General features: G+C 42.8%; 1 protein-coding gene across 11 annotated transcripts in view; it reads right to left on the reverse strand.

Moving 5' to 3' along the window:
• Positions 1-367: 367 nt before the first annotated feature.
• MAPK8 (mitogen-activated protein kinase 8) overlaps positions 368-13,398 on the reverse strand; it is a 135,167-nt gene continuing 122,136 nt past the window's right edge. For 3 of the 11 annotated variants that reach the window (XM_023547180.2, XM_023547182.2, XM_023547181.2), the window contains one exon: positions 368-9,243. In XM_023547180.2, the coding sequence (XP_023402948.1) occupies positions 9,098-9,243 (146 nt within the window). In that variant the 3' untranslated portion in view covers positions 368-9,097. Of the gene's footprint in view, positions 9,249-13,398 lie in introns of all 11 variants that reach the window. The other 8 variants (XM_064269879.1, XM_064269881.1, XM_064269880.1 and 5 more) reach the window with 5 other exon arrangements.

Here is a 13,398-nt window from a genome sequence, read left to right on the forward strand (position 1 = left end):
CTGAGGGCCACAGCAGGCCGAGCAGTCTCCCTCACCGCACTCTCCATGTGGTTCCTAAAACTTTCTGACTGAGGGCCACAGCAGGCGGAGCAGTCTCCCTCACCGCACTCTCCACATGGTTCCTAAAACTTTCTGACTGAGGGCCACAGCAGGCCGAGCAGTCTCCCTCACCGCACTCTCCACGTGGTTCCTAAAACTTTCTGAGGGCCACAGCAGGCCGAGCAGTCTCCCTCACTGCACTCTCCACGTGGTTCCTAAAACTTTCTGACCGAGGGCCACAGCAGGCCGAGCAGTCTCCCTCACTGCACTCTCCACGTGGTTCCTAAAACTTTCTGACCGAGGGCCACAGCAGGCCGAGCAGTCTCCCTCACCGCACTCTCCACGTGGTTCCGAAAACTTTCTGAACGAGGGCCACAGCAGGCCGAGCAGTCTCCCTCACCGCACTCTCCACGTGGTTCCGAAAACTTTCTGACTGAGGGCCACAGCAGGCCGAGCCTTGGGCCTCCAAGCTCTGGCCAGGGCCCCCCATCCACCTCTGCCGTCCCCAACTGAGTTACACTTACCAACCTGTTGCCAAGCCAGGTAATTCCAGCTGTGATGACGTCGTTTAATGCTCAATAGATCAATGAATTATGAATGTGGAAAGGTAGGGAATTAGTTCTTTGAAAATCTACTAAGAATACCTATTTGAATGCTTTAGCAACTGCAAGTTAATGAGTCAGCTATTCAATAACGGAAAATTGGTAAAAATCTAGACGAAATTTGCTCTCAGGTTACTTCAAGTGCGGTTTGAAATTTGTGTGACTTTAAGGAAAAGACTGGAAATTGGAAAAGATGAACTATGGTACAGTTTATACACTTCTGTTGGCGATCTTGTACCAAAAAAAAAAAAGAGTTGCCTGACATTAAAAGACGGACAAATCCATGTACTTTTTTTTAAGTAAGAATATACTCTCAAGAACGTGTGTGATTTGTTTTAAATGGCTATTGAATGATGGGCCAGCTACGGAACAGCGTATTGCCTAAGGCACCTGAATGAACGTCACCTACGTCTCCGCACTTCCACAGCCTGTGGTACTACTCTGTCCTACAGGGTCGCTATGAGTCGGAATCGACTCGACGGCAGTGGGTTTTTTTTTTAGTCACAGTGATCACGTGCTCACTGGGTAAAACCCCTCCTCTTGAAGCAAAGCCCCAGCCTCCTCCCCGCAGTCCTCCAGCAGTTCCCACGTGGGAGGCGTCTCAGGAGTTCTAACTAAGTAGATATGACAGTTGCCCTCCCCCATGCCTCGGGCACTGGAATCTCTCCTTCCACCCCATCAAATCCAGAAAGAAAGCAGCAGTATACGGTTATGATCCAGCTCTTCTGGGTATGTTTGCCTAAAGACGCAGCTGTGATTCAGAGAGACAGGAGAGGGATACTTCATGTTAGATTTTTAAAACCAGGGTTTCAAACACCTCCACAACCAGAATGTCTAGTGAGGTTGGCAGAAAACGGCAACAACATTCCTGAGAGCTCACTAGGCCCTGCCTACATATATGAACACCCCCATGAAGTTACAGATAAGAAAACAGAGCCACAGAGTGCTCAGGCAACTTAGCAACTTGGGTGCCTTGCTGTGGATGGGGGAGCTGGCAGAAGGCAGGGTTCCACTCTGGTTCTGGCAATAGAGCCCCTACTAACTTAATGTGCTAGATGCAGATCCCTTGTACCATTCTGAGGGCCGCGAATACTGTGTTTTCAGAGGATGGCAAAGGTGTAGAAGTCAGGCCCCAGACGCTAGCTAAGCCAACCGACCTTTACTGGATGCCTACTTCCCAGGCATAGTCAATTACACACTGTAACGGTTCTTCCACCCATCAGAAGCCAAGCACATACCAACAGTACGAGGCACACAACATGCCATCTTCAGTCCTTCTGTGGAACAAGGTGGGGAACGAATGAATGAAGCAAGCAAGCAAGTATGCAACGGGCATACAAGAGAAAAGGTGACTGCAGAGGTGGTTCATCAGAGAACAGACGATGTAAACTGGGCCTTCAACAACCCAGATTTAAGGCAGGCCAAACAACACAGCTGTGAAGATGTGAGTGCGGGTGGTGGAGGGATTGCCTGGACTGGTTAGGGCATGGCTAGACAACATGATTTATTTGTTTGGAGCCCTGAGCCTACCCCTTTCTTCTCAAGACACTGTCATGATTCTTCCATTTCCTGCCAAATTTCTGAAGTTCTTTCTGCTGCCTGCTTTACCACTCACTGCCTCCTCAGCCGTCAGAAATAGGCCCCCTCTTCTCTAGGCACCTCTCTCTAGAAGTCTAACGTGTTACAGCCAACAAGACTCTTTCTCCTATCTTCTTCCTCTGTCCATGCAATGGCACTGTGGACAAAACCACACTAAGGGAAGTGGTGCATGGGCAGGACGAGAGAGTGATGAGACCTCGAGAAGGACAGGCAGTTACCAAGAGCAAATCAACCGTTTCTTTTCTCCCACCCTTCAGCAGCAAGTGACACGTAGGCGCCACACTTGATGCGTGTTGTGTCATGGACACCTTCAACCTCGATGTACAAACCAGGCAATACACTGGACGTGTTTTCCCTGCAGTCTCATGTCTGTCTCCCATCAAAACCTGCCCCCAGCCCCAGATGCTGACTTGTGGACTTCACCTAGGAATGGCAGCATGTCTAAACGAGTCCCGTCTTTCCCACTCCACTGTGTTCTCCACCTAGCGTCTTCAGCCTCCCAGGCACCCATCTCCTCACCTGCACTAGCCTTCCGGCCTTTTCACTGCTGTCCGTGACCCTCCTGGATCATCACTCCTCTCACTAACTAAAATTGAGTTCCTACTGTCTACAAAATATAGAGAACTCCTTCAAAATGCTTCAATTCTGATCTTGACATTTTCAGTTTTATCTTCCATAATTACCTCTTCATACTCCTACACCCATACCAGCCATTCCTCATTCTTTGTCCATATAGCTTTAGGCCTCCTCACCATTCCCTTAGCCCAGAATACCCTTCCTCTCCACACGTTCTTTGTACTAAGGTTCAAGAAACGCCTCCTCCAGAAAACCCTACTCATGTCCTCTCATCAGTCACTCCCGCCTGGGTTACTTCTGTGCATTCCTCAGTCCTCTACACAACACTGAAGCAGGACGACCAGACTCTGAGCCTACTAAGGCAGGACAGTGTCACCCAGTTCTGTCTCTCACCTCACTCCGAGCTTCCAGCACAGGGTCTTAGACATACATGCTTTCATTAATTGATAAAATTAAGTGAAACACATGTTAGGAACTTAACATTTACAAAGCATTGTTAAAGTTTACCTTTTAGTTTCAAATGAAGCCCTAAGATAGATTGGTGTGTGTGGTCTGACTGAACTGTGTCCTCCAAGAATGCGCGCCCACCTGGCCAGGCCACGATTCCCAGTGTTGTGTTGCAGCCATTTTGTCAACTGATGGAAGTTCCCTGTGTGTGGTGAATCCTGCTCGTATGATGTTGGACGCAGTTATGTCAACGAGGCAGGACTCAGTCTAAAACGTTAGGTTGTATCTTGAGTCAATCTCTTTTGAGCTATAACAGAGGTGAGCAGAGAGAGTGGGGTACCTCCTACCAGCAAGAAAGCAGAGCTGGGAGCAGAGCGTGTCCTTTGGACCTGGGGTCCCTGCGCTGAGAAGCTCTTACACCAGGGGAAGATTGACGACAAGGACCTTCCTCTAGGCCTGACACAGAAAGTATTCCCCTGGAGTTGGCGCACTGGATTCAGACTTCTAGCCTCCTAGATTGTGACAGAATAAACTTCTGTTTGTTAAAGCCATCCACCTGTGGTATCTCTGTAATAGCAGCACTAGATAACTAAGACAATATATAACCTACAACAGCTTAAAAAAAAACCACAAAAACCAACCCTCGCCCCTCCACAAAACCAGTATAAATCAACCTTCTTTTACATAAAGTTAATGGGCCTTTTAAGGGAAGAGTGCTAAAATAAATTCAATAACTAAATTAACAAAGATAAATTATTTCATTTTATTTGGTATCTCTAGGGTATTATCACTGAGAGGGAAGAAAAGAAAGAGAAAAAAACATTACAGTAAAGACAACTTTAAACTACGTTCTGATGTCTCCTTTTGCCACTGAGTTTCTTTTCGGAGACTTCTCCAGCCACAGTGGTAGAAAAGTGCACGGGTCAGCAACCTCACCAGCTGACCACGCAGAGACGTCAAGCATGAAGCCTGCCCATCCTCTACTGTCTCCCCAGAGAAGGCGAGCGTGAGTGCGAGATGACATGGAGACTAGGGTTATCTGCAGCCAGAGTCGGGGAAAAGATGAGCAGTGTCACCGTAGAGAGGCTGGGATGACAGGCAGACAGAGTCCCCGCCCCACACACCCACGTGGCGGCATGCCCAGTGCCGGTTGAGGAGAAAATACACATGCCAAAAACTGGAAACATGCTCAAGGCTGAAAGCCCCTACTTGCTTCAAAAGAGACACTAGTTTTAAATCACTTCTGCCAAGTGGTTACGATGGCTGCTCTCTTATGTGATTCCCAAAAGCCAGGATAAGGGCACTGAAGCAAACTCCTTTTTTTAAGATAGTTTCTCCAGTGACTTCAAACACCATAAATGTAAGACCAGATAAACCAGAAAACCAGGGCAATAGTTCGGGATCTTCCAAGTCTGTGAAGTCCAAATCTAGTAGCCTAGGGATACCCCTTCTAACCCAATCCCCACGAAATCCTACTACTGCCAACAAAAACTTTTCACCATAAATTTACATTTTATTTTCAATAAAAATACTCTTAATTTCATAATTTTCATACCACTTTTTTTTCTTTTTTATTTAAAATATTATAACCAGCTGACATACTAGATAACATAGTTTACATTCCAGTGGTGCAAGGTTAATGACCAGGGCATAAGCAATTAAAAACCACAGTAATTATCTCAGCATTCCCTACAAAGTGCCCCATTTTGTCTTGTCTAGAGGAGGGGAGGGAGAGGAACGAAGAAGGAACAGCACTGTACAAGCAGAAAACAGATGTCAATTATCAGAGTTAGGACTTCCAGGTTTTCAAACCTGCTGAACAGGTAAGCTGTCCTGAGAAAACAGACGTCGCAGTCCAGGCATACAGCTAGTTTAGTTTAGCTTCACCACTCAGCTAAAAGATTTTCTCAAAAATATACCAAATATCGGGCCTACAAAAGTAATTTATTTCTTTGTAAAATTTACTATGATTTATTCCTTTTGTAAAATGTAAAGACTGGGCTGATACCACGAGCAGGTTCCTACTTACAAAAACAGACAGTAATAATTTCAATAAGTCTATCTAACACAATTTTCCAAGATACACAGTGAAAGATTTTACAGGTGAGTACCTCTTACTGATGCAAGGTGTATTTCACATACTCACTGGCGCTGTGTCAACACTGGCTATCAAGTATTTAACACAATGTATGACTCACACTCAGTGAGGGCTGAACAGTAAGGGCAGCAGCTTCCTTGGGAGAGCATACAAAACTAGTGCGAGGTAGTTCGATAAAAACCTAGTGTTATTTGTAAGTCATCGTGAGAACAGAACATTGTGCAAAACTAGTCCACAGGCGCATTTCTCAACCGTTTCCGTAACAGAGAATCTATACCACAATGGTCAGGAAACTGTTGCTCTTACTAGACTCTCCTTAAGAGCACTTAACTAAGAGCAGTTAGTTTGAAATTAGGACTTTTGTTTTCTGTATGAGTTTTCTACTTGTAACCCAAACTATACATTTCTGCTTCAATGCCCTTTACCTCTTCAGCTTTCTTGCTATGAAGGAAACCTCCGTTTCCTCTAATTAGGAAAAAACCTAAAGGGATCACAGAAACATAATGTACACTAAAATGGAAAAGGGGATGGAGGACAACACTTACGAGGGCGCTAGTGACAGAATGGCGACCTATATTTCCTATGGGTAAGTGACCTTTATCGGGGCCCTGGGGCTTCATGCATTCACTCCACAGCTAGTGTGACTAAGGAACACCACACACACGAACTACAGCAGCATTTCTAAAAGGTACAAGGCTTTTACCTCGGAACGTTGTGCAGGCCTGTGCCTAGGCAACACCGAGTGCTTGAGTCTTCATGTAGGTAGCAGGTACCGGCCGGTAGTGTCCCCCAGGTCTCATCTGTGACCATGGAGGCAGCTTCACTTGCCTGCTGCTGCTCTCACTTAGACAGTGAGGTCCTCTTCACCTTCATCTTCTCAGACAACAGAGCAGGATCAGAATGGAATAGAAAAATGAAAAGGCTTACAGGAGAGTTTGTTACTTTACATACAATTGAGCTTCTCTATCCATCAGAGAGGTTGTGTGGTGGCCTTCTCACTGAAGGGCTGGTGAGGAAGCCGGGGTGAATGAACTGCGCCTTCACCAACTCGGAAGAACAAGAACCAGGAACGATCAGCAGCCACAGGTGCACAAGCAAAAACCATTCAGCCAGTGGTACGGAAAGAGTTGCGATGCTCTATTTATGTGTATTATAATTAAGAGATCTCAACCACACAGTCATTTTACAAGTGGCCAGTATACATAAGAGGGTAAGAGAACAGTAACCAGTAAGACGTACGTAGGAAGAATTAGTGTCCCTTCCCTAGCCTACAAAGTTGAACAAAAAATCTTAGCCAAAAGAATTTTCTGACAGTAAGATTATAATTACATTAAGCGTGTAAAGTTGAAAAACTTACAAGATAAGCAAGGTGGCTTTACCTAAGTTACTGCTTGATAGAAACCTTATTTGTAATTACTATTTAAAAAACAATATTTAACAGGCTTTAAAGATTCAAAAAACTTCTAAATATATACATATATATACACACACACACACACACACATATTCCCTTAACCAACTTAAGAGGAAAAGTTGTATTTAGACGCTGTATTTTAAAAACCTAGGGCACACAACATTTAACAGCAGACTTGGTTTTCAGGATACAATCTGATAAATATTTTAGTCTATATTAAGAAATAAGAATTCATTTTCTCTGAATTTGAATGAAACATGCTGGTGGCAAGTGGCAGCTGGCGTTTACAACAAATGATACAAGAAGAACACCTGGTTTTCCTTGTTTAACCAAAACCTCTATCAGTGGAGATGGCTCTTCAACCATCAAATATAGGACGCGGAACCCTCTGAAAGTGTGTGACTGTTAAAGTGCAGCGGTGGGACAATCTGCCCTAGAGCAAATCACGCTGATTAACTGACAAGCTAATGTAAACTAAGAACACAGTCAGGCTCAAATTTTTGCTAAAATCACGAATCCAATCCTATTTCTCAATTCAAGAGGTGTTATAGTCTCAAAGCTCTAACTGGCCTGAAAAAATGAACGCACCATGTCATTTGAGTAGGAAAGGGGTGGATAAAAAGACTAACAACTTCAAAAGAAGCTGGAACTCATGGCTTTAAGACATCAGAAACAAACTACTATTTCAAAACATACAAAAAAGCTAATGTATTTTAACCTTAAATATTGCACATTAACATCTGCAGTCAACGCGCGAATCCGTGCCACGTGAACTTCAGGTGGCACGCATTGGGCTGTGCCTGCTCTCGCTACTACTGGTCGCTCATTTCAATGGACTTCTGCCCAGAGCCTGGCCACTGACTTAATTATGCATTTCTCAGTTCACTGTGTCAAATCCTCCTGTTCCAAAGATAACAAAAGGTGCCTGGGTCACTACAGATGATGTATCTCAGAGACAATTAGACTTCAATGACATTTTACTTAGGAACAATTTAGTTATAGAGAAATAATTCTGCAGATATAAAATGTAAACAGTTAACATATACTTGTCAGGCGCAGCACCATTCTTCACTATTCAACACCCACATTGCGTGTTGTACTGAAAATCAGTTATAAAAAAATGAAAGACTCAGACTAAATAACCACCATTTACGCCTGCTTTGCTCAATGTAAAAAAGCAGTCCTTAGAAAATGATATCCTAGATATGGCTGTGTGCTACTATTTTCCGATGAACGGTATATTGCTCACTTGGTACATCACCTACGGAAATCTGAGTAGGCTTTGGGACCTCCCGACAGCTAGTATTTTATGACTATGCTACAACTAGAATCAGATGGCCACAAGACCCGGAGAACTGGTGCTCCACTGACACTCCAAGTAACAGGCAACCAGAAAGGTCTCAGGGCCCGAGGCTGCAGGAGACGAAAGACCATTGCAGGGACCTACAGCCTGAGCAGATTAACTCAGTGTGTACAAAAACAGGCTCGTAGCTAGAAGTGAACCATCTGTTTATTTGCGTTGAAAGGTATTATTCATGAAGTATCCTCTTGACTTCAGGTGATCATAAGCTATGAGCATGCCACAAATCTGCAGAACATACCATATTCTTCTTACTTTACTTTTGTGGGGTGGGTGGGGGACAGGTGAGTAGTGGTTGACGCCCAGCATCTAGGAAGACATGCTCTGAGCTACTCTGCCAATTAGATGACGGGGACTTTGTGGGAGAGTCTACCAAATGTTGTAGCTAAATTAGGACTGGCAAGTAGCGAATGTTGGAGGTTTCTTAACACGTTCATCATTTACAGTAGTTATTCCTGAATATAACTGGCTACAGGTTATTTTCCCTCACTCCTCTTGGGTTATTTCGTTGATAAGCACATAACCCTGAAGGATAGTATCATGAACAAAACTTCTGAAATAAATTCTTATTAAAAAAAACTATAAAAATCTTAAATAATTCATGATATAGGCAAGTCACCACATAATAGTTGCTTTGATAAACAAATCTTACAAAATTCAGTAAAAAAAAAAAAAATCAGCAGCATAAGATAAAGCAAATATGTAAAAATTTAAACCATAATAAAATAATTAGGTTTACATTATACAGTTAATTACAGAAAAAAATACAACACAGTTTGGTTGCTGTTTTTAAACATAAGTTTTAAATTACAGCACTTGAAATTAAAAAAAAAAAACTATTACAAAATGAATTCTACATTTTTGAAAATCACTCAAAAATAAGACCACTGAATTGTTTTCAAAGTAGTTCTATAGACAACTAAGTGATTCCCCACCATCCCTCCCCCCCAAGGCCCAAGTAGTCATCTACAGCAGCCCAGAGGTCCTGATGATGCTTCCAGACTGCTGTCTGTATCAGAGGCCAAAGTTGGGTCTGTTGACATTGAAGACTCGTCATTGGCCGATGACGACGACGATGGGTGCTGAGAGCCGTTGATCACTGCTGCACCTGTGCTATGAGAAACAAAACAGCAAATCAGTCGCAGACAGAGTCACAAACCGAGCTGCTTGCACTGCGCTGACTGAGTCAGTGGTCAGTAATTTTTCTCTTGGGTTAGAAGGCTCACTAAAGATACTCACAAATGCTATTCCACACAACACCAACTTACAAACACTCTTCACTGCCAACTGTGAGGTGAGATCTGGAAAATGTTTAAATATTTGGAGCTTTGTTCTTTCCTCACAAACAACTAACAACTAATATGTTTTCAGTTCAAGACAAGACTTTTAAACCTAAGTTACACTTAGGAACGGTCCTAGAGAAGACCTATGAATGGGCTTCATGCTGCCTGTGAGCACCTGAAAACAGATGCAAAACTACCCGTCTTTGCACTTTATTTGAGAGAAGATCTCAAAGGGCTATCTATAAGACTCAAAAAGTTAAAAACTACTGCCCTGTAAGATATAACTTATATTTTACTTTATCACTGTTGTTGTTTAGAATATATACAGCAAAACATATACCAAACTTGACCATTCCTACCTGTACAATCATTGATTATATTCTCCGAGTTGTGCAACCATTCTCAACTCCTTTTCTGTCCCTCCTCCATTAACACAAATTCACTGCCCCTGAAGGTTCCTATCTAATCTTTCAAGTTGCTGTTGTCATTTTGGTCCCATATACACAGTTCTTAAAAGAGCATAACGCTCAAGGTAGACATTTTTTTACTATTTAAGCTAAACTATTGTTTGGTTTTAAGAAGACTTCAGGGGTATTTTTGGTTTAAGGTTTAACGATTATCTCAGGGCAAGCGTTGCAGGGGTCCATTCACCCGCCATGTCTCCTCCACGGACACCAAGAGAATTTAACATTCTGTTCTGCATTTTCCCCCTTTTGGTCAGGGTTCTGCCCAGAATCTTTGATCAAAATGTTCAGGAACGATAGCTGGGCACCATCCTGTCCTTCTGGTCTAATAGAAAGGAGGCAGTTGTTCATGAAATTTTAAATCTTTTTACTGAAAGGACACCCTGCGGGGCAGTTCTACTCTGTCCTATAGCGTCACTATGAGTTGCAATCAACTCAGTGGCAACGGGTTTTTTTTTTTTTTTTTTTTGCTGAAAAGGAGAAGTCTAAACGATACTTATGGTACCTCTTGTTTAAAGTAAAAGTCAAGACAAAGAATAAAATCCTGTGAATTCAAAGAGACCTTAGTTCGACTACCCTAGGTTATATGAGGTTACATGACCTGCCTGGGTCACACAAGTGGCCTAGTTTGGAAAACTCGGGTCTTGTTATTTCTATTCTAGCATATTCTTGATAAATACAAATATGGATTTATTAACACAAAAAGTGGAAGCAGACTGTTTCCTTTATCAAAAGCATGTCCCAGATTTTAAAAAGTAACAGGAATATGAAGGCAAAGGACCATAGACTTGGGGGACATCTATGCCAACTGGCACAACACAGTTCATAAAGACAATGTTCCACAGCCTACTTTGGTGAGTAGCATCTGGGGTCTTACAAGCTTGTGAGTGGCCATCTAAGAAACAACCACTGGTCTCTTCTAGTCCAGAGCAAAGGAGAGGGGAAAAAAAACTAAAGACACAAGGGAGCAATTAGTCCAAAGGACTAACGGACCACATGAACCACAGCCTACACAACCCCATGACCAGAAGAACTAGGCTGTGCCCAAGAACCACTATAGACCCCTCTGACTGGGATTACAAACAACAAACGGATCTTGACAGAGCGGGAGAAAAATGTAGAACAAATGATCAAATTCACAAAAAAGACCAGACTTACTGGTCTGACAGAGACTGGAGGAACCTGAGACTATGGCCCTTGGACACCCTTCTAACTCAGACTTGAAGCTACTCTTGAAGTTCACCTTTCAGCCAAAGATTAGGCAGCCCTATAAGACAAACAACAACAGGTGTGAGGACCGTGATTCCTAGATCAATCAAGTATATGAAATCCAACGGGCAACACCTGCTCAGGAACAGGGACGAGAGGGTGGGAAACGACAGCAAAACTGGAGGAATGGGCATGGTGAACCTGGGGTGGAAAGGGAGAATGCTGACATAATGTGGGACTGCAACCAATGTCATAAAACAATTTGTGCATAAACTTTTGAATGAGAAACTAACTTGCTCTGTAAACGTTCACCTAACTCATAATTAAAAAGAAAAAAAAGTAACAGGGATGCTTAGTCTAGAGAGAGAAATCCTGTATTAGGAGTTGAAGCAGGAAAAGGGAGGGGATGTCCTCAAAGATGTCCTTTGCTTCTTAGTTTATAAAAGAAGAATCTGAATCCTAGACAACACTGGCCTATAGTCACAAAATCAGTCAATGGAAAATAAAGGACTTCAGGTTTCTAGACACTTACAATGGAATATGCTAAAGGTGACCCACTCACTAGGTGAGTTTTCAACCACATAATCATTACAGTATTTTTACAAAAATAACGGGGTGCCTGGGATATATGTTTGTCTGCCAACTGCCCACCCCCCAGGTATTTTTGTAAGCGCTATGCTAATCTTTAAGCGCTTAGCTGTAAAAAAAAAAAATTAGCATAATACCCTCAGGAAACTACCTCAAGGTGGAGGGAGCAGTTGACAGACAAATACAGAATGCACACGTTATTTGTGTAAAAACCCAGTAAACAAGGGTTGTTCCGAATTTGACAGCATTAAATAATGCAATTTATACAAAAGTTGTTAGGAACACATTTATGCAATAAAACAGTGATTTCCAAACTGTGCACTGAGAAGAATTTCTGGGAGTGAGGTCCAGGCTGAGAACCACTGTTCCAGAACCCAGCGTATCAGTGTTGGAGACTGTCCCTTGGCTCTCTTGGAACGACTAGCAATAGAACACTTCAATAGGAAAGGTCCTCTCCGAGAATGTCTTCAAAGGCAACAAGGAACCAGGCAGGGTAGTGCGGACAGGCAGATCTTCAGGGCGCTGAGGAGGGGGATGGGAGACAGAAAGGAATGGGGCCACGAGGGGCAGAAGGGATAATGGGAGCTGACAAGAGAAAGCAAAGCAGGCTTTCCTATTTTAAGCCTAAAAGAAGAGTGGAAAAGGAGAAATGTGGTATTTCCTAGACCCAAGAAAGGCCCATTAGATTCTCAGCCAGAGTGAAATTAAGACAGTATAATTTTTTTAAAAGTTCAGTGAATGAGAACTTCAAACACACTATGAAAAGTACCTATTCTGACTGAACATTACAGAATACCTACACCACCATAAATAACTTCTAGACTTGTATTAAAACACTCAAGCCATAAAAAGGTCCACCATACCTACTTTCTTGTGCTTTTAGTTCAGAACTGATTTCATTTTATCCAAATTTCTTAATCTGGTGAGCATTAACTTTTAAACGCATCATAATTAGTTAACTTTTTAATCCAAAAATCAAGTACCTAAGAAAAGAAAAATACTGTTTTCTCTGAACTTTAAAGCAATATGGTAAATTCCCAAACATCTGAAAGGCAGTAATACAGAAAATCTCTACTCTCACATATTTGGGTCATTCCCCTCTTAAGGCATGTGAACTCGTTTTAGTATCAGCCAAACCAAAATAAAGACAGGAAGGCAATCCACTCGGAAAAAGATGATTCATTTAAAAAACAACGAAGTAGAGATGGTACCAAAACTGTTCCTTCTATTTTTATACATAATCAAAGCTGCATATTTTATAACAGCTCTTTCATTGCAAGCTATGAATTGATAATCCAGAAAATGTCTAGTAACCTAAGTCCTGTGCTTTCCAGTGATCGGTTTTGTAACCACAGGCAAGGACGGTCTAGGATTCAAATTCCTCACTTACAAGTTAAATACAACTGCTCTATTATTACACTTACTCAAACGTTACGATACGCTGAAGAATACAACTCTCCCCAGTAAGAGGCTCTCAAATCTCACCTAGGCCTCCATTACGAACAAGCAGGTTATTGTTAAACAGGAGCCCCGCCGGTGTCGTGGTTAAGAGCTCCATGCTAACCAAAGGTCAGCAGTTCGAATCCACCAGCCGCTCCCTGGAAACCCTACGGGGCAGTTCTACTCTGTCCTATAGCCCTGGTGGTATACTCATTAAGTGCTCCCCTGCTAACTGAAAGGCTGGCAGTTCAAACCCACCCAGCAGCTCTTCAGCAGAAA

This window comes from Loxodonta africana, chromosome 16 (genome assembly GCF_030014295.1).
Source record: "Loxodonta africana isolate mLoxAfr1 chromosome 16, mLoxAfr1.hap2, whole genome shotgun sequence".
Taxonomy (NCBI): Eukaryota; Metazoa; Chordata; class Mammalia; order Proboscidea; family Elephantidae; genus Loxodonta; species Loxodonta africana.